The sequence below is a fragment of the Gouania willdenowi genome, unplaced genomic scaffold, assembly GCF_900634775.1.
Source record: "Gouania willdenowi unplaced genomic scaffold, fGouWil2.1 scaffold_332_arrow_ctg1, whole genome shotgun sequence".
NCBI lineage: Eukaryota > Metazoa > Chordata > Actinopteri > Blenniiformes > Gobiesocidae > Gouania > Gouania willdenowi.
Genome location: NW_021145094.1, coordinates 925,109 through 944,273, shown reverse-complemented (window position 1 = coordinate 944,273; position 19,165 = coordinate 925,109). Strand labels below are relative to the sequence as shown.

Genomic DNA, 19,165 nt, shown 5'->3' with positions numbered 1-19,165 from the left:
TTCATCAGTGTGTGGATGTTTTAGCTCGTATAAAGCTGCTCACGCTGTAGTTTTGTTTCACGGTGTTACAGTCTAAATAGTTTCTAAATAAACTAGTGACTGACTATTCACTATGAGGAACAATAGATGTTAGAACTTCTACCATTTCACACTTTTGCAAAAACAATTACAGATTTTTTTGAGGGCAGAAATGTCTTATTTTGCACGTTATGAATACCGCTAACAGCAGCCGTCCACACACAGGGAAGTTGATTATGACGAACGAGGAGCACCAGTAGATTCATTACACCACCTCTGGTTCCAAATATGTGCCTGTTTTACGTAACTTTTATTTTTTGGTTTTTATTTATTAATGTAATAACTTACAGTATGTGTTACTTCTTTTTATGTCCAGACCGGGAGTAAAACTCCTCCCAGTCACTAGATTATCTGGATACTATTTGGTCCATAACACTGTTAGATAAAGTTGGCAGATATTCACGGATTCAGACTTCCAGCGTCAATAACTCTTTAACTCACTCAGTGCCATTGACGAGATAACTCGTCATTTGCATTGTTTCACGGGGATTACTAGAAAACACCCTGGCGGAGGTCCCTCATCAGTATCTAAGCTGTGGGGTGTTGTAGTGACCAACTGTGCCCTGAAGATGGCAGCAGTGCACCTTTAGATGAGAGATTAGCCACTGATGCTACCATTAGCTAAAGAGGAAGGAACAGGGACGAGTGACATTATGGCGTTTACGACACAGAAAATGGCACTATGTACGAGAGTTAACGTTCCCAGCAGTGCACACTCGACCAGAGCGTGTGTGGAACTCATGGATAGTGTGGTGATGGTGAGATAAAATCATAAAAAAATGGGGTAAGCAGTGACACTCTGCATGTCAGGGAGAAAGAGGAAGTTACGTGTGTGCAGACTGATGGCAGAGAAAGTTGGAGGAACACCAAAATACAGTAAGAAATCCATTCAACTCTGACCCAGATAGATAAATAATAATAATTTTATCATCTAAAGCCTGGTCTCAGTGTTTTTTAATGTGTTTTATATAAGGAAACGATGTTCAGATGTTAGAGTTCTCACTAAAGCAAAAAAATAGCTTTAAAGTCACTGACAGGGTTTTTTTACAAAAAGGCTTTTTTCTCAGCTTTTTGCTCTGAAACTGAAGATTTGTGTAAAACTTGTTCTATTTAACGGCTGATTACAAAAGAACGAAACAAATATCAGTCAAAATGCTCAAAAACGGCTGGCACTGAATGAGTTAACGAAACGTCATCGACACATAAACTACACCTCTGTCATCAGCGTGAGGTGGACAACATGATACATTTTTTATCAAACGCAGCAGAATAAAAGTCTGCCCCCCTGTGTGTCCCCTCTGTGTGGTGAGATTAAAACATGAAGCTCTCTTCATAGTTTACTGTAAATATCCAAATATCACACAAACAGAACAAGATTTAATTTTAAAACAGAAAAACGCTTCTTTTTTGGTTTTTCTTTTTCTGGTTTTGAATTAATAAAACATAAAAAACAACCCATTTTTTGATTTGGTTTTGAAACGAGTCATGTTGTGTATTTGTGTTGTTTTGTTTGTTTATAGTGCTGTGGCTTTGCAGAGTCTTTTTTTCTCTTTTTTAGTTTTTTAGTGTTCTTTTGTTGTTTTGTTAATTTTTATAGTAATTTTAAGTGTTTTTTTTTTTTTAGTCTTTTACTGTATTTTTCTGTAATGTACATTTGCGTATATTGTTTTTGCTGTTTTGTGTATTTTAATATCATTTTGTGCACTTCCTTTTTGGTATAGCACAAATTACAACAATAGTCATCTGACAGCGCTAAAGAAAGTTTAAAGTGTTTAACCAGGAATGATCAAAACTATAGAAATATCTATTCAGGAGCCACTAAATCAGTGTTTTTCAACCTTAAGGTTGGGGGCCTATGTAGGGTCGCCTGGTGTTTAAATGGGGTCCCCACACTGCAGAGGGGAACCAGACAATGTTGCCCACTCTCACCTTTGCTCTTTGCAATATTTGTTGAACCTCTCGCAGCAGCTGTTCATCAGAACTCTGTTATTAAAGGAATCCACTCATCCATCTCATAACACAAAATTAATCTTTATGCAGATGATATTTTACTCTATTTGGAAGAACCCCAATCCTCATTAGAAGAAGTATTTAAACTAATAAACAGCTTCTCCAAATTATCAGATTATTCCATTAACTGGTCAAAATCATCAATCCTTCCATTAACAAAAAAATCATGGAACCCAGTAAGCCAAAACCCACAATACCCCTCCCCCACAAATATAATTAAATATCCAGGCTTAAATATATCACCAAACCTAAATGAATTAATTAAACTAAATCATGATCCGATGTTGGATAAAGTCACAGATGATCTGAAGAGATGGAACAATCTCCACATCTCACTCCTTGGCAGAATAGCCTCAGTTAAAATGAAAATCTTACCTAAAATAAACTATCTGTTCTCTATGATCCACTGAAACCACCAACACAATGGTTCCAAAGATTAGATTCTGCAATTACAAAATTCTATGCTAGAAATAAAAAACCTAAAATAAGTCTTTCAACCCTTCAAAAAAATAAAAGTGAGGGTGGGTTGGAAGCCCCTAATTTCACACATTATTACCTAGCAAACCAAATATTATATTTAACAGAATGGCTAAAACCAAAAGAATAGAAATAGAACAGCTAGACTGTAAACATATTAAACTCTCTGATCTCCCTTTTATCACTGTGACCCTCAAACATCATAACTGCTTTATAAACCCACTGATTGCCTCCACCCTGACTGTGTGGTGGAAAGCCCTGGACATTACAAATGTTCAAAAACTAGCATGTTGTCTCCAATCTGGCACAACCCTGACTTTAGAAATAAAAAACACTGCTTTATCTGAAGACATGTGAAGAGAGTGGAATTATTCATCTCCAAGACCTCTTTGAAAATAACAAGCCATGACATATAACAATCTAACCCAAACATTCAATATGAATAAAAGTAATTTTTTACAGTACTTACAAGTTTTGGTCTGAAAAACTGAAAAAAGGGCTTTTTACCCTCTGCAGATAAAGGGTTAATTTATCACATTTTGACTAAAAGCACTTTTTAAACTCTATCCGTTCATGTGATTACAATGACACCATTAAGCCAAGTTTAACTTATTCTATTGTTGAGATCACTCATGGTTCTGTTTCTGTCAAATCTGATTAAAGTTGACATATTTTGAATAGATTTTTGATCATAAAGTGTTCCCACGTTCTTCAAATACTTCATTTATATCATCAAGAAGTTTGGATTGGAAAAACTCTAAAACACTCATTCATTTGATGTGTTGTACACAGCATCATGTTACACAAACTACACTAACCACTTAGTTATGGAATTTAAAAAAAAAAAATGATTTACCAGTTTTGGAAAGTCATGGAATAATTGAAATGTTTTGTAAAAGTTTTAGAAATACAGCCTATTTTATTTGAATGTTTAAACTATATTAAACCCCAAAGATGTTAAGGGTTATCTCACCTTAAACTAGTCCCTTAACACATTGTGTTGTAAAGTTATAATTAAACATACGTAGTTGTTGTTTAATGTTCATTTCAGTAGCTGATGCATCGTTATTTAAAAATAGGTGTCACAGGCTATTGTTATATGTTATATGATGATGGATCAGACACTACTTTCATTCCCTGTAAGGCTAATTTATTTGTATAGCGCATTTCGTACTCAAGGCAACTCAATGTGCTTTACATGATAAAACTTTAAATAGTTTAAAATCAATAAGAACATTTAAAATCATCAGTAAAATCAATTAAAATCATCAACAAACACATGACATCATCATCATGACCATAAATCTCTCTCAATCATACACAGTATTTAAAAATGTTCACATGTGATGCTGACTTCAGCTCTGCTGCAGTTTGTTCCACTTATTTGCAGCATAACAACTAAACACAGCATCACCATGGTTACTGTGAGCTCTGGGCTCCACTATCTGACCTGTGTCCATAGATCTCAGAGACCTGCTGGGTTCATACCTGACTAACATCTCACTGATGTATTCTGGACCAAACCCATTCACACATTTATAACCAGCAGCAGAACTTTACAGTCTCCTCTGAGGCTGACTGGGAGCCAGTGTAATGTGTTCTGACCTCTTTGTTCTGGTTCAGACCTGAGCTGCAGCGTTCTGAACCAGCTGTAGATGTTTGATGAAGACCATTACAATAGTCCAGTCTGCTGGAGATAAAAGCATGGACCAGTTTTCTCCTGATCTTTCTGAGTCATTAAACCTTTCACTCTGGAGATGTTCTTTAGGTGGTAGAAGATGTTTTTGTGATAGATTTGATCTGATGCTGAATGTCAGATCTGAGTCAATCAGAACACCAAGGTTTTTGACTTGGTCTTTATCTTCTAAAGATCCAGACTCAGATACTTGCTGACAGCAGTCCTCTTTTCCTTGTTACCAAAGACAATCACCTCCGTCTTGTCATGGTTTAGTTGAAGGAAGTTTTCACTCATCCATCAGTTTACTTTTTCTAAACAGTCACACAACACCTCAATGGGACCATAGTCATCTGGGTTCAGTGATAGATATAGTTGTGTGTCATATGCGTAGCTCTGATAATCAACCTTACAGTTGTGTAAAATGTGTCCTAAAGGAAGCATATAAAGGCTAAACAGAAGAGGTCCAAGAACAGATCCCTGAGGAACCCCACAGGACATTGGTAATCTGTCAGATTCAAAGTTTACAATGTTTACAAAATAACTTTGATCCTCCAAGTAGAACTTAAACCATTACTTTAACATTTAGTCCAACCCATGTTTACAATCTGTGTAACAAAATTGTATGATCTACAGTGTCAAATGCAGACTTAGATCCAATAGAATGAGAACAGATACTTTTCCTGAATCAACCTTATGTCATTGATCACTTTGATCAGATCAGTTTCTGTGCTGTGATGAGAACCAAAACCTGACTGAAATTTATCAAATATTTTGTTGAATGTTAAGAATTGACTCAGTTGGTTGAAGACCACCTTCTCAATGATCTTGGCCATGAATGGAAGGTTCTGATTGGTCTATAGTTAGCCAGTATAGAGGCATCCAGTGTTCTCTTTTTTAACAGAGGTTTAACAGCAGCTACTTTCAGGGATTTTGGTACGGTGCCTGATTGGAACGATCAGTTAATTATCTGACACTAATCAGTGATAAATGACTTTACAACAGTTTTAAAGAAGTTTGAGGGTATTGTGTCAAGGCAACATGTTGATGGATTGTTTTTGGGTTCACTGTAATAAACTCTAACATTGTAATTGACTCATCCCTCAGTGGTTGAAGCTGTTCAAGCTTTTTGTGATTTTGCTGGTTTGTTCTGATGTTTGACCTTATTGATTGTATTTTTTCATTGAAATATACAGCAAATTCATTGCATTTTCCAGCTGACAGTAATTCAGGGGCTATCTGATCTGGGGGGGTTGTGAGCTTTTCAATTACAGAAAACAACGTGCGAGAGTTGTTGACATTTTTGGCAATAATTTCAGAAAAGTATTGCTGCCTTGCTTTGAACAAGCCATCATTGAATTTTCGCAGACTTATTTTGTATAGTTCTAGATGAATTTGGAGTTTTGTTGATCTCCATTTACGCTCAGCTCTTCTACAGTCAGATTTCAAATTCTGCATTATCTCAGTCCTCCTCCAAGGTGTTTTCTGTGTGTTTGGTTTTCTCTTAGTTTTGATTGGAGCCACCACATCTATGACATTACAGACGTTTCTATTATACTCATCCAGAAGATCATCAACTGTCTCAGCACTCAATGTTGGTGTCATTGCTATGGTTTCCATAAACTGTGCACATGTTGTCATTTATGTACCTTTTCTTTAAACACACATAACTAGGGGGAACAGATGTTACAGTCTCTAGGTCAAAAAACACACAGAAATGATCAGATAGAGCTAAGTCTCTTACATCAACAGCAGAGATATCAACACCTTTAGAGATAACCAGATCCAAAGTGTGACCTTGAGTGTGTGTCGGACCAGTCACATGTTGTGTAAGACCAAAAGTATCCATTAAAACATACAGTTCTTTGGCAGTATTGTCCATGTTATTGTCTACATGAATATTTAAGTCACCTGTTATTATTAAAAAGTTGTATTCAGTGCATACAACTGACAGCAGTTCAGCAAACTCATCCATGAATTCTCCAGAATATTTTGGGGGTCTATAAACGACTAAAAACAGAACTCTTGAATCACCCTTCAGTAAGAATGACATATATTCAAAGGAGATAAAACCACCAAATATTATTTCTTTTCACTGAAATATTGATTTAAAAAAAATGGCAGCAACTCCACCACCTTTCCTGTAAGTACGACACTTATTGAAATAAATAAAGTCTTGTGGTGAACTTTCATTGAGAATAGTATTACTGATACCATCATTCAACCATGTTTCATTAAGAAATAAAAAGTCCAAGTGATGTGTTAAAATAATATCATTAATTAGTAGTGACTTGTTAACAAGAGATCTAACATTAAGAAGAGCTCATTTTACCACATTGTTGTTACTAACCTGTAGCTTGGTCTCAGTGAGTCTTCACTAAAATGACAGAGAAATACAAAAATACACATTTATTCTAATTACAAATACAAAATTTCACAAAGGAACAATAAAAATACAAAAAATGAGTCCAAAAACACACTAAACATATACACACATACACACAATGATTCCAGGAATGCAAAAGGAGAACTTAAATACACAAAATAAACACAACAACACATGGATGTTGATCATGTGAGCCGTTCACAACTAAGTCATGGGAATTTGGTGAAAAGTTTAGAAAAATCCTTGTGAAAGAAGTGTGTGAACCCTGAATGAAGTCAAAAATAGATCTGAATCTTTCAGCATAATTCTATTATTTTGACATGTTCCTCATTAAAAATGCTCATTAAATCAAGCACAAATGCAACAGTTTCTGAAATTGTTTGTTTTTTTCTATGAACTTGTAATAAAATAAGCACTCTTTGATTTGAACATATAATATAATAATGAAATGAAAGTCTCTTCTGACTGTGATAAAACAGAACAACTGTGATGTCCTCCTCAGACTCTGGAGTCCAGGCTGAAGCTCACTCTGTCACATGACCTGGGCGCGGCCCTGTCCGACGGCACCGTCCTCTGTCAGCTGGCCAATCAGCTGCGCCCGCGCTCCGTGCTCAACATCCACGTCCCCTCCCCCGCCGTGGTGAGTCCTTTGATCCTTTGATCCTTTGATCAGTCACATGACCCCTGCTCACGTGTTCTTCACAGCCCAAACTGAGTCCGGCCAAATGTCGCGTCAACGTGAACAACTTCATCGCTGCCTGTTGTAAAATGGGAGTGGCTGAGGTAACGATGCTCTCTCCTGATTGGTCACTCACTAACACGTCCATTAGAACGACAAACATTACTAAATATAAGTTATAATGTGCGTGTGTGTTATCCTGGTTTTAACTCTGTTTATTGTGTGTGTGTGTGCGCGTGTTTATCCTGGTTTTGAACTCTGTTTACTGTGTGTGTGCATGCGTGTGTGTGTGTGTGCGCGCGCGTGTGTTATCCTGGTTTTAACTCTGTTTACCCTGTGTGTGTGTTTGTGTGTGCGCGTGTGTTATCCTGGTTTTAACTCTGTTTACTGTGTGTGTGCGTGCGTGTGTTATCCTGGTTTTAACTCTGTTTACCCTGTGTGTGTGCATGTGTGTGTGTGTGTGTGCGCGCGCGTGTGTTATCCTGGTTTTAACTCTGTTTACTGTGTGTGTGCGTGCGTGTGTGTGTGTGTGTGCGCGTGTGTGTTATCCTGGTTTTAACTCTGTTTACCGTGTGTGTGTGTGTGTGCGCATGTGTTTATCCTGGTTTTAACTCTGTTTACTGTGCATGTGTGTGTGTGTGCGCGCGCGTCTGTGTGTGCTTGTGTTATCCTGGTTTTAACTCTGTTTACTGTGTGTGCGTGCGTGTGTGCGCGTGTGTGTTATCCTGGTTTTACCTCTGTTTACCGTGTGTGTGCGTGTGTGTGTGTGTGTGCGCGTGTGTTTATCCTGGTTTTAACACATTTACTGTGCATGTGTGTGTGTGTGCGCGCGCGTCTGTGTGTGCTTGTGTTATCCTGGTTTTAACTCTGTTTACTGTGTGTGCGTGTGTGCGTGTGTGCGCGTGTGTGTTATCCTGGTTTTAACTCTGTTAACCGTGTGTGTGCGTGTGTGTGTGTGTGTGTGCGCGTGTTATCCTGGTTTTAACTCTGTTTACTGTGCGTGTGTGCGCGTGCGTGTGTGTGTGTGCGCGTGTTATCCTGGTTTTAACTCTGTTTACTGTGCATGTGTGTGTGTGCTTGTGTTATCCTGGTTTAAACTCTGTTTACTGTGTGTGCGTGTGTGTGTGTGCGCGCGCGTGTGTCCTCAGGCTGACGTGTGTGCGTGCTCTGACGTGCTTCTCTGTCGTCTTCCTGCTGTGCGTCGCTGTGTGACGGCTCTGCTGTCCACGGCGTGTGGGAAGGGAAGCCACGCCCCCTGCAGCTCTAGCTCCGCCCCTTCCTTGCTGCTGTCCACAGACTTCCTGTTCTTCTACTCAGCAGCCATGGCTCTGCTCTACGTGCTCTACTGCTACCTGCTCAGCTAGAACGCACACACACACGTACGCACACACATGCACACGCACACACACAGCCGTTCTCTGATTGGCTGATGTCAGCAACATTTCCTGCTCTGACACTGAAGTTTCAGCAGAAACACAGACACCAGATGAAGCTGATGAATGTAACATGGCCCCGCCCACAAGCAGCGTGGCCCCGCCCACTTCTGTCCTCTCAGGTTTCCTCTGTCACTACTTTAGTCACTGCCAGCCCAAGCTGAGGTCTGTGTTCCCTCAGACAGGACGTCAGTGAGTCATTGTGAGTCACTTTGTGTTGGTGTGAGTCGGTACGAGTCACTGTGAGTGTGTGTGTGAGTGAGTGTGAGACGATACGAGTCAGTGTGTGTGTGTGTGTGTGTGTGTGTGTGTGTGTGTGTGTGTGTGTGTGTGTGTGTGTGTGTGTGTGTGTGTGTGTGTGTGTGTGTGTGTGTGTGTGTGTGTGTGTGTGTGTGTGTGTGTGTGTGTGTGTGTGTGAGTCACTGTGAGTGAGTGAGTGAGTGTGAGTCGATACGAGTCAGTGTGAGTGTGTGTGTGTATGTGAGTCTCTGTGAGTGAGTGTGTGTGTGAGTGAGTGTGAGTCGATACGAGTCACTGTGAGTGTGTGTGTGTGTGTGTGTGTGTCAGTCAGAGTGAGTGTGTGTGTGTGAGTCGATGAGTCTCATGGTTCCTCCGTCCTCCACAGTCACAATAATTATTGTTAGAGTAAAAACACTGACTAGATTTACACCTAATGTCAGATTTTATATTGTGTGTGTGCGTGCCTGTGTGTGTGTGTGTGTGTGTGTGTGTGTAAATTATTGTTGCTGTATTTATTTGAACATGACTCCTCCCTCCCTTCACTTCCTGTGATGGCTGCAGCTACTTCCTGTGGGAACCAACACATGTTCAGGTCTTGGCCACGCCCACCTCCTGCCACTACTTTACAAACAGGCCACGCCCCCATGCGTTACTACTTTACAAACATGGAACCAGGCCACGCCCCCATGTGTCACTACTTTACAAACAGGCCACACACCCATGTGTCACTACATGGAGCCAGGCCACGCCTCCATGTGTCACTACTTTACAAACATGGGGCCAGGCCACGCCCCCATGTGTCACTACTTTACAAACATGGAGCCAAGCCACGCCCCCGTGAGAAACGACCAAAGCTGATTGGACGCTAGTGTTTCTGCTGCTTCCTGTTTCCTGTTCAAATGTATATTTTCTCTGAATGATGAACTTTTGTAGCTTTTTACCGTCTGTCCCTGTTTATGGAGACGTCATTAAAGCCACTTTGTCTGCTGCTCTGCTTCTGCCTCGCCTCGTTGTCATGGAGACCACTGCAGGCTCCGCCCTTAGACGCTGCTTCATCTGAATAATATCCACTGTTATCCAGGAACGTTTATTATTATTATTATTATAGTCATCTTAATGATGGAAATCCTGGTTTTAATCACTAATAAAATGGTTCAAAGTGACCAAAAATGGTGGAAAATCTAAGAAATAATGAGCATAACAAATGGTGAATGTGGTTAAATTAGCAAAAATGATAATGAATATTATGATGAAAAGAGGTTAAAGTAACAATAATAGATCAACATATAGACATTAGGTGTAAAAGTGGTAGAAATGGTTTATGAGTGATGAACATGTCTGGAAAGTGGAAAAATGTGTAGAAGTCATTAAAATGTGATGTAGAAGTGTCAGAAATGAGAGAAATTTAGCAAAAATACATTAAAAGAAGCAAAAATATGGAAAAAAATGATGAAAATATGATTTAAAAAATGGTGAGTTTGAAGTTGTAGAAAAATGGTAAAAATAAGCAAAAATGGGCTGAAATTGTTCATAAATAACAAGGTCTCTGGAACCAGCCTTCTCGACAGGGGTTGGACTCTCTTCTACTCTGGAGTCGCCAATGGTGAGAGGCGCCGGGCCGGGGTGGCTATACTTCTTGCCCCCCGACTTAGTGCCTGTACGTTGGAGTTTACCCCGGTAGACGAGAGGGTAGCCTCCCTCCGCCTTCGGGTGGGGGGATGGATCATGACTGTTGTTTGTGCCTATGGGCCAAACAGCAGCTCGGAGTATCCACCCTTCTTGGATTCCTTAGAGGGAGTACAGGAGAGTGCTCCTTCTGGGGATTCCCTCGTTCTGCTGGGGGACTTCAACGCTCACGTTGGCAGCGACAGTGAGACCTGGAGGGGCGTGATTGGGAGGAACGGTCCCCCTGATCGGAACCCGAGCGGTGTTTTGTTGTTGGACTTCTGTGCTCGCCACAGATTGTCCCTAACAAACACGATGTTCAAGCATAAGGGTGTCCATATGTGCACTTGGCACCAGGACACCCTAGGCCGCAGTTCGATGATCGACTTCGTAGTCGTGTCATCGGACTTGCGGCCGCATGTCTTGGACACTCGGGTAAAGAGAGGGGCGGAGCTGTCAACTGATCACCACCTGGTGGTGAGTTGGCTCCGATGGCGGGGGAGGATGCCGGTTAGACCTGGCAGACCCAAACGTATAGTGAGGGTCTGCTGGGAATGCCTGGCAGAGTCTCCCGTCAGAAGGAGCTTCAACTCCCACCTCCGGGAAAACTTCAACCATGTCTCGGAGGAGGCGGGGGACATTGAGTCCGAGTGGGCCATGTTCCGTGCCTCTGTTGCTGAGGCGGCTGATCGGTGCTGTGGCCGCAAGGTAGTCGGTGCCTGTCGTGGCGGCAATACCCGAACCCGTTGGTGGACACCGGGAGTGAGGGATGCCGTCAAGCTGAAGAAGGAGTCCTACCGGGCCTCTTTGGCCTGTGGGACTCCGGAGGCAGCAGACAGGTACCGACGGGCCAAGCGAAGTGCAGCCACGGCGGTCGCCGAGGCAAAAGCCCGGACATGGGAGGAGTTTGGTGAGGCCATGGAGAACGACTTCCGGACGGCTTTGAAGAGATTCTGGACCACCATCCGGCGTCTCAGGAGGGGGAAGCAGTGCACCGTCAACACTATGTATGGTGCGGATGGTGCGCTGCTGACTTCGACTCGAGACGTTGTGGATCGGTGGGGGGAATACTTCGAAGACCTCCTCAATCCCACCGACACGCCTTCCAATCAGGAAGCAGGGCCCAGGGACCCGAGAGTGGGCTCTCCTATCTCTGGGGCTGAGGTTGCCGAGGTGGTTAAAAAGCTCCTCTGTGGCAGGGCTCCGGGGGTGGATGAGATCCGCCCGGAGTTCCTCAAGGCCCTGGATGTTGTGGGGCTGTCATGGCTGACACGACTCTGCAACATCGCGTGGACATCGGGGGCAGTGCCTCTGGATTGGCAGACCGGGGTGGTGGTCCCCCTTTTTAAGAAGGGGGACCGGAGGGTGTGTTCCAATTATAGAGGGATCACACTCCTCAGCCTCCCCGGTAAGGTCTATTCAGGGGTACTGGAGAGGAGGGTCCGCCGGATAGTTGAACTTCGGATTCAGGAGGAGCAATGTGGTTTTCGTCCTGGCCGTGGAACTGTGGACCAGCTCTACACCCTCAGCAGGGTCCTTGAGGGGTCATGGGAATTTGCCCAACCAGTCCACATGTGTTTTGTGGACCTGGAAAAGGCATTTGACCGTGTCCCTCGGGGATTCCTGTGGGGGGTCCTCCGGGAGTATGGGGTATCGAACCTCCTGATAGGAGCTGTTCGTTCCCTGTATGACCGGAGTCAGAGTCTGGTCCGCATTGCCGGCAGTAAGTCGAAATCGTTTCCGGTGAGGGTTGGACTCCGCCAGGGCTGCCCTTTGTCACCGATTCTGTTCATAACTTTTATGGACAGAATTTCTAGGCGCAGTCAGGGCGTTGAGGGGGTCCGGTTCGGGGGCCTCAGTATTGCATCACTGCTTTTTGCAGATGATGTGGTCCTGTTGGCTCCAACATACCGTGACCTTCAACTCTCACTGGATCGGTTCGCAGCCGAGTGTGAAGCGGCCGGAATGAGAATCAGCACCTCCAAATCAGAGTCCATGGTTCTCGACCGGAGTGCCTTCTCCGGGTTGGAGATGAGGTTCTGCCCCAGGTGGAGGAGTTCAAGTACCTCGGGGTCTTGTTCACGAGTGAGGGAAGGATGGAGCGAAAGATCGACAGGCGGATTGGTGCGGCGTCTGCAGTGATGCAGAGTCTGCACCAGTCCGTCATTGTGAAAAGGGAGCTGAGCCAAAAAGCAAAGCTCTCTATTTACAGGTCGGTCTACGTTCCAACCCTCACCTATGGTCATGAACTTTGGGTCATGACCGAAAGAACAAGATCACGGGTACAAGCGGCCGAAATGAGTTTCCTCCGTAGAGTGGCTGTACTCTCCCTTAGAGATAGGGTGAGAAGCTCAGTCATTCGGGAGGGGCTCAAAGTAGAGTCGCTGCTCCTCCGCATCGAGAAGAGCCAGATGAGGTGGCTCGGGCACCTAATTAGGATGCCCCCTGAACGCCTCCCTAGTGAGGCGTTCAGGGCAAGTCCCTCCGGAAGGAGGCCCCGGGGAAGACCCAGGACACGCTGGAGAGACTATGTCTCTCGGCTGGCCTGGGAACGTCTCGGGGTCCCCCTGGAAGAGCTGGAGGAAGTGGCCGGGGAGAGGGAAGTCTGGGCCTCCCTACTGAGGATGCTGCCCCCGCGACCCGGAAACGGCTAAGCGGGAGAAGATGGATGTTCATAAATGTTCTTAGTTTCTTGAAGGAATCTGTGGACCCCCTCCCAGTGTCTTGTGACCTCAAATAGGGTCTTGACCCCAAGGTTGATTCTATATAAATCAACATTAGTAAAAACATAAATCACCTGTAGTTTATTGTGATTTTAATCATTTCAGAATTAATATCTTCTGTTGATGAATAAATATAACTTAGAAAATAGTCATCTTTTCATCTTATTTTCTATTTGTTTTATTTGAATAAAATATATTAAAAATAATGTTTATTGTTGAACTTTTGGGAAAAAATTGTATTTTTACTTTAATTTAGATATGAATGAATGCAGTGTTTATTTAAGAAACATATTTGAGTTTTATTTGTTTGATTATTCTGTTATATATTACAATTACAAGAAGCATAACAACTGAAAACGTTCCATTAATTAATCAATCAATAAATTATAGATTTGTTGATTAATAAAAGGTTTACTGGAGCCTAATTATTGAAACAAAATAAAGGTGTGCTGAGGTATATTATGTGATTTATTATTATTATTAAAGTGATGGAGCTGAACATTTATGTACATAGAGCTCCGCCCCCTTTGTAAACAGTTGTTTTTTATTTAAATTAATGAGCAGAGTTTGGATCAGTTTTAAATTAGGATTTGTTTTATTTGTATTAATATATTTCTTGTTTTGTCTGTTTTTAATCGTTTTAATTTAACTTGAGTTTGTATTGAAGTTATTAGTTAACTTCAATAACTGTAAATAACTGTAAATTATGATTGAAAAGCCATTAAAAAGGCGTGTTTTCCACTCATCTTAAACAATGTCAAAATATGGTAGAAAAGTTTTCTGTTCGTAGTATTTAACACTTTTAATCAATAAACTAAATTCTAACAAATGTTATGTATTTACAGTATATATATATATATATATATATATATAGTAACTTAAACCAGGATCACATTAGTATTTATGTTTGACGTTAGAATTGTTGAGCTTCTTCTAAATGAGAAATAATTTGTTACTATTTTCTGACCAAACGTGTTCAATCTAAAGTTAAACGTTCCAATAACTACCAAATGTCTATGACTATAATGGGGATACAGTACATTTTATGAGGCGCTGATTGTAAAGTTGCTTGTGCTAAAATAAACAGCAACATTTAGATTAAACATTTAAATTTAGATTTCATATTTAACATTTAGATTTCATATTTAACATATAGATTTCATATTTAACATTTAGATTTCATATTTAACATTTAGATTTAACTTTCAGATTTAGATATAAGATTTACGTTTAACATTTTCTTTTAACATTTATATTTGAATGTACTATTTAGATTCAAAATTTAGATTTAGATTTCATATTTAGATTTAACATTTAGGTTTTGATTTAATATTAAACATTTAGATTTAACATTGACAGTATATTTTTACGAGAGAAGACAAATATTGCTGTAAATCTGGTTTTTAAACATGATTTGTTGCTAAATATTGTAAAAATGTTTATTTCAACATGAGTAACTTTACGATTGGTGCCTCTAGAAATCTGGATCAATTTTGGAGGTTAAAAAACCCCCAATTTAAAGGACTATTTTTGGACTAAATGGAGGTTAAAACAGACCAGATTAAGACCAAAACATAACGTCTAATAATAATAATCATAATTGTATGAATAGCGACAGGTTGACTTGGTTCAATGGGAGAACATGGAAGTTCTACATGTATGTTAAAGCTTTATATGATGACGTAAAGAGGTGTGAATGACGTAAAGCTGTTTCCCTCCGTCACCAGGACGACCTATGCCCCGCCCACATCATCACAGAGGAGGAGGGGCTTAGTCGACTGGCCCACACTGTGCAGTTGCTGGTCAATCTGGAGAAGATCAGGAAGTAACATAATCTCAGACCTTTTCACAATAAGAGCCTCGCTTTCTAAAGTCCTCACATTAATTCTGCTTTAATCCTTGGGGTGAATTTCACCTCATTCAATGTTTATCATTGAAAATATAATACTTGACTTTTTGTGCTTCATATTTCATGACTTTTTCTAATTTGATGAATAAAATTGATTAAGTATAAAATCATTCTGATGATTTTTTTTTTCATTTTAAATTGTAAAAAAGAAAACCATGTTCATTGTTTATATTACTGTAGTGTTTTATTAACGACCATAACATTTAGGTTTAATAAATCCACATCAAACCAACCAATCACCATCATTCTCACGCTTTGTTATTGTTGTTTTTTAACGCGCTTAAAAAGATCCTGACTCTGCATCGCTATGACTCGATTAATGTAAAAATCTAAATGTTAAATCTAAATGCAAATGTTAAAAGTGAATCTAAATGTTTAATGTGAATCTAAATGTTTAATGTGAATCTAAATGTTAAGTCTAAATCTGAATGTTAAATCTAAATGTCAATCTAAATGTTAAATCTAAATGTTAATCTGAATTTTAAATGTAAATGCTAAATCTAAAAGTAAATGTAAATATAATTTTACTTTCATTGGGCTGATATGCAGCCCGCACACCTGTCATTACTGCTCTTTCAAGTTTTTCAGTTAGATTCAGATTCAACATTTAGATTTACATTTTACATTTAGATTTAACATTCAGATTCATATTTAACATTTAGATTCATATTTAACATTTAGATTCATATTTAACATTTAGATTCATATTTAACATTTAGATTTAACATCTAAATTTAATATTTAGATTTAACATCTAAATTTAATGTTTAGATTTAACATCTAAATTTAATATTTAGATTTAACATTTAGTTTCACATTTAACATTTAGAGTTACATTTGATATTTAGATTTACATTTGATATTTAGATTAAACATTAAGATTCACATTTAACGTTTAGATTTAACAGTTAGATTCACATTTAACATCTAGATTCATGTTTAACATTTAGATTGAACGTTTAGATTCACATTTAACATTTAGATTTTACATTTAGATTTAGACTTAACATTTAGATTTACATTTAACATTTAGATTTAGACTTAACATTTAGATTTAGACTTAACATTTTGATTCACATTTAACATTTAGATTAATTTCAGCTGTTTGTGAATGAAACAATGCAGTTGTTTCTACAGTCGAGTCAAAGACAGAACTGAGACGGACAAAAAGTGTGTGTTTCATTTATACTTTTATACTTTGTTTGTATGTTGCATACGTTTATTATGAAGAATAAAAAACACACTGAAAAACCCTTGTTTTCATGTTTGTGTCCAACATTTAGATAAATCAATATCATAATACAGAAATAAATTAGGTTTTAACTCTTCAGGTTACAGCGTTTGAGGCTGTGAATTAGTAAAGTAAAGTAACGTAAAGTAAAGTAAAGTAAAGTAAAGTAACGTAAAGTAAAGTAAAGTAAAGTAAAGTAAAGTAACGTAAACAACAACTTCTCCATCTTTCTTTTCCCACCATCTGAACAACCTTACGACTGCTTTTCAATTCCTTACCAAAGGTTTTATTTCTGAGATTATTAACACTAAATAAATACATTAATAATGAACCTAAAATGTATCAGAAAATTAAAATAGCATATGTGATACAGGGGGTACTAGAGAAAGAGAGAGAGGAAAATTAACAAATGAAAGCAATAAAATATGGGGTTTATAATGATTATTTTAGTCAAAAATTATAATAACACTAAATATTACTAAACAAAATCACTAAGAGAAAAAAATACTATTACCAGAAACACACAAAATAAGAGAAGAATATATGGAATAATAAAACGAACAGACAAACAACACTAAAAACACACAAAATGACAAAAACAAAGCACACACTGAGAGAGAATAGATTAAATAATACCAAATATACTGAATAATAAAAAAAACACACCTTTTGTCCATAGGTGGCGTTAGAGATTCCATCCAACCACTGTGTGTGTCACACACACAATCATGTAAAAATGATTAGTCACATTATTGACAATGTGGACGAGAAGAATTTGCGTCGACGTGTCGTTTAATTCATGCTAACTTGTGCTTCATTGTTGCTGCCGTACCATACATGACCTGCTGGGGGCAGTGTCGCTTCACCATTTACATTGTGAATAGAAGAAGAACCAACCTAAAGTCTACTACACAGCTGAGGTTGAACTATTATTATGATTATTATTAACATGTGACATGAAACTAAGTGTATTATGTTACCATCAAAAGTGTAATGAAAACGTTTGACCACTAGGGGGAGGGGTTATGGTTAGAAATGTAGAAATAAAGAAAAGGACCGATGGTCACTGTAGGTGTAGTTCTAGATTTAGACACTGGGAGGAGCCCCAACATAAGTGTGGGTCTAAGCTCCTCCTACTACTACTCTGATTGAAAATCTATCACACTGTGTGTGTGTGTGTGTGTGTGTGTGTGTCTTCAGATTTATTAAATTATGATGGTTTATTTTAAAGTTAAACTTATAAAAGCCAGTATTTAAGTTGGAATATAATTGTCATGTTAAAGTAAACAAAGGCTGATTCTATGTTTATATGTCATTTAACCCAAATGTAAGTTAAACTCTACAGCCAGTGTTTGGCCTTAGCAACGCCTAGAGACGTCTTAGTTACAATACAATAAGTGTGAGGATCAAACGTTTTAGAATCAGAAATGACTCGATGAACAAATCTGACGTAACTACAGGATGTAGAAGAATATTAGTCTTTGAAATGTAGTGAAAATATTAATAATACTCAGGTCAAGTACAGATCCTCTAAAGTACTGGTACTTTAGTAAAGTTACTTTGGTACAGGAAGTGACACGCCCTCATTGATCTGATTGGTCTGTTCGTACCTGTAGCGTGACTAGCTCGTCTTTAGCCTCTACGCTAACGTCACATCTGTTGGAGCAGGCTTGCATGTTTTCTCCCTCCATCAATAATCAATAATCAGGATTTAGTCAATCTTGTCAAACAATAACAATAACAACAACAACAACAACAACAACAACAACAACAACAACAACAACAACAACAACAACAACAACAATAACAATAACACATTTTATTTGGAGGCACTAGACATTGTTTAACAACAATGAACATGTTAACGTCCAATAACAACAACGACTTCCTGGTCCACACGATGTAGGCCACGCCCCCTCCATTGTCCAATGAAACGCTGCAGAGCTGCAAACGTGCACGGGCACAGAAACGTGCACGTGTTCCTGTTCTGTTCATGTTAGCACAGCTAACGCTGTTAGCACGCTGAGCTCTGATGTGAAGCATGTCCTTCCTCTCAGCACCGAGCAGCTGAGAGGTCACATGGTGGTCACATGGTGGTCACATGGAGGTCACATGGAGGTCACATGGTGGTCACATGGTGGTCACATGGAGGTCACATGGTGCTCACATGGTGCTCACATGGAGGTCACATGGTGGTCACGAGCCGACCACGGGATGGAGCAGCACGCTCACTGCCACGGCTTATGAACAGGTCTAAGAGGTAGAGAGGACACAATCAACTGATGCTAATGCTAATGCTAGGAACAGGTCTAAGAGGTAGAGAGGACACAATCAACTGATGCTAATGCTAATGCTAGGAACAGGTCTAAGAGGTAGAGAGGACACAGTCAACTGATGCTAATGCTAGGAAAAGGTCTGAGGTAGAGAGGACACAGTCAACTGATGCTAATGCTAATGCTAGGAACAGGTCTAACCCCCAAATTCCACTGGATGTGGCTCCGCTGCGTTACGTCACCGCCACGTCACCAGAGCTGATAGGTTTCCATTTTAGTCAATGTGCTAATTTCCACCAGGTCCACTGTGGTGCGTGTCTGCTCCTTCACAGATGTGGTAGTCCAGTGTCCTCCACCAGATTTACGCAGGGCTTCTATTTCTGGCG

The 19,165-nt window shown here is 39.8% G+C and overlaps 2 protein-coding genes across 4 annotated transcripts in view; one reads left to right on the top strand and one right to left on the bottom strand.

Annotated features, from left to right (window-relative positions):
* lrch4 (leucine-rich repeats and calponin homology (CH) domain containing 4) overlaps positions 1–15,521 on the top strand; it is a 60,241-nt gene extending 44,720 nt beyond the window's left edge. For 2 of the 3 annotated variants that reach the window (XM_028441814.1, XM_028441812.1), the window contains exons 15-17: positions 7,129–7,266; positions 7,332–7,409; positions 8,454–9,059. In XM_028441814.1, the coding sequence (XP_028297615.1) occupies positions 7,129–7,266; positions 7,332–7,409; positions 8,454–8,669 (432 nt within the window). In that variant the 3' untranslated portion in view covers positions 8,670–9,059. Of the gene's footprint in view, positions 1–7,128; positions 7,267–7,331; positions 7,410–8,453; positions 9,060–15,093 lie in introns of those variants that run through there. The other variant, XM_028441815.1, reaches the window with a different exon arrangement.
* A 2,789-nt stretch (positions 15,522–18,310) lies between these two features.
* Positions 18,311–19,165, bottom strand: part of adam19a (ADAM metallopeptidase domain 19a) — a 39,822-nt gene continuing 38,967 nt past the window's right edge. Inside the window, exon 22 of the mRNA XM_028441792.1 lies at positions 18,311–18,759. Within this exon, the coding sequence (XP_028297593.1) occupies positions 18,735–18,759 (25 nt within the window). The 3' untranslated portion in view covers positions 18,311–18,734. The remainder of the gene's footprint in view (positions 18,760–19,165) is intronic.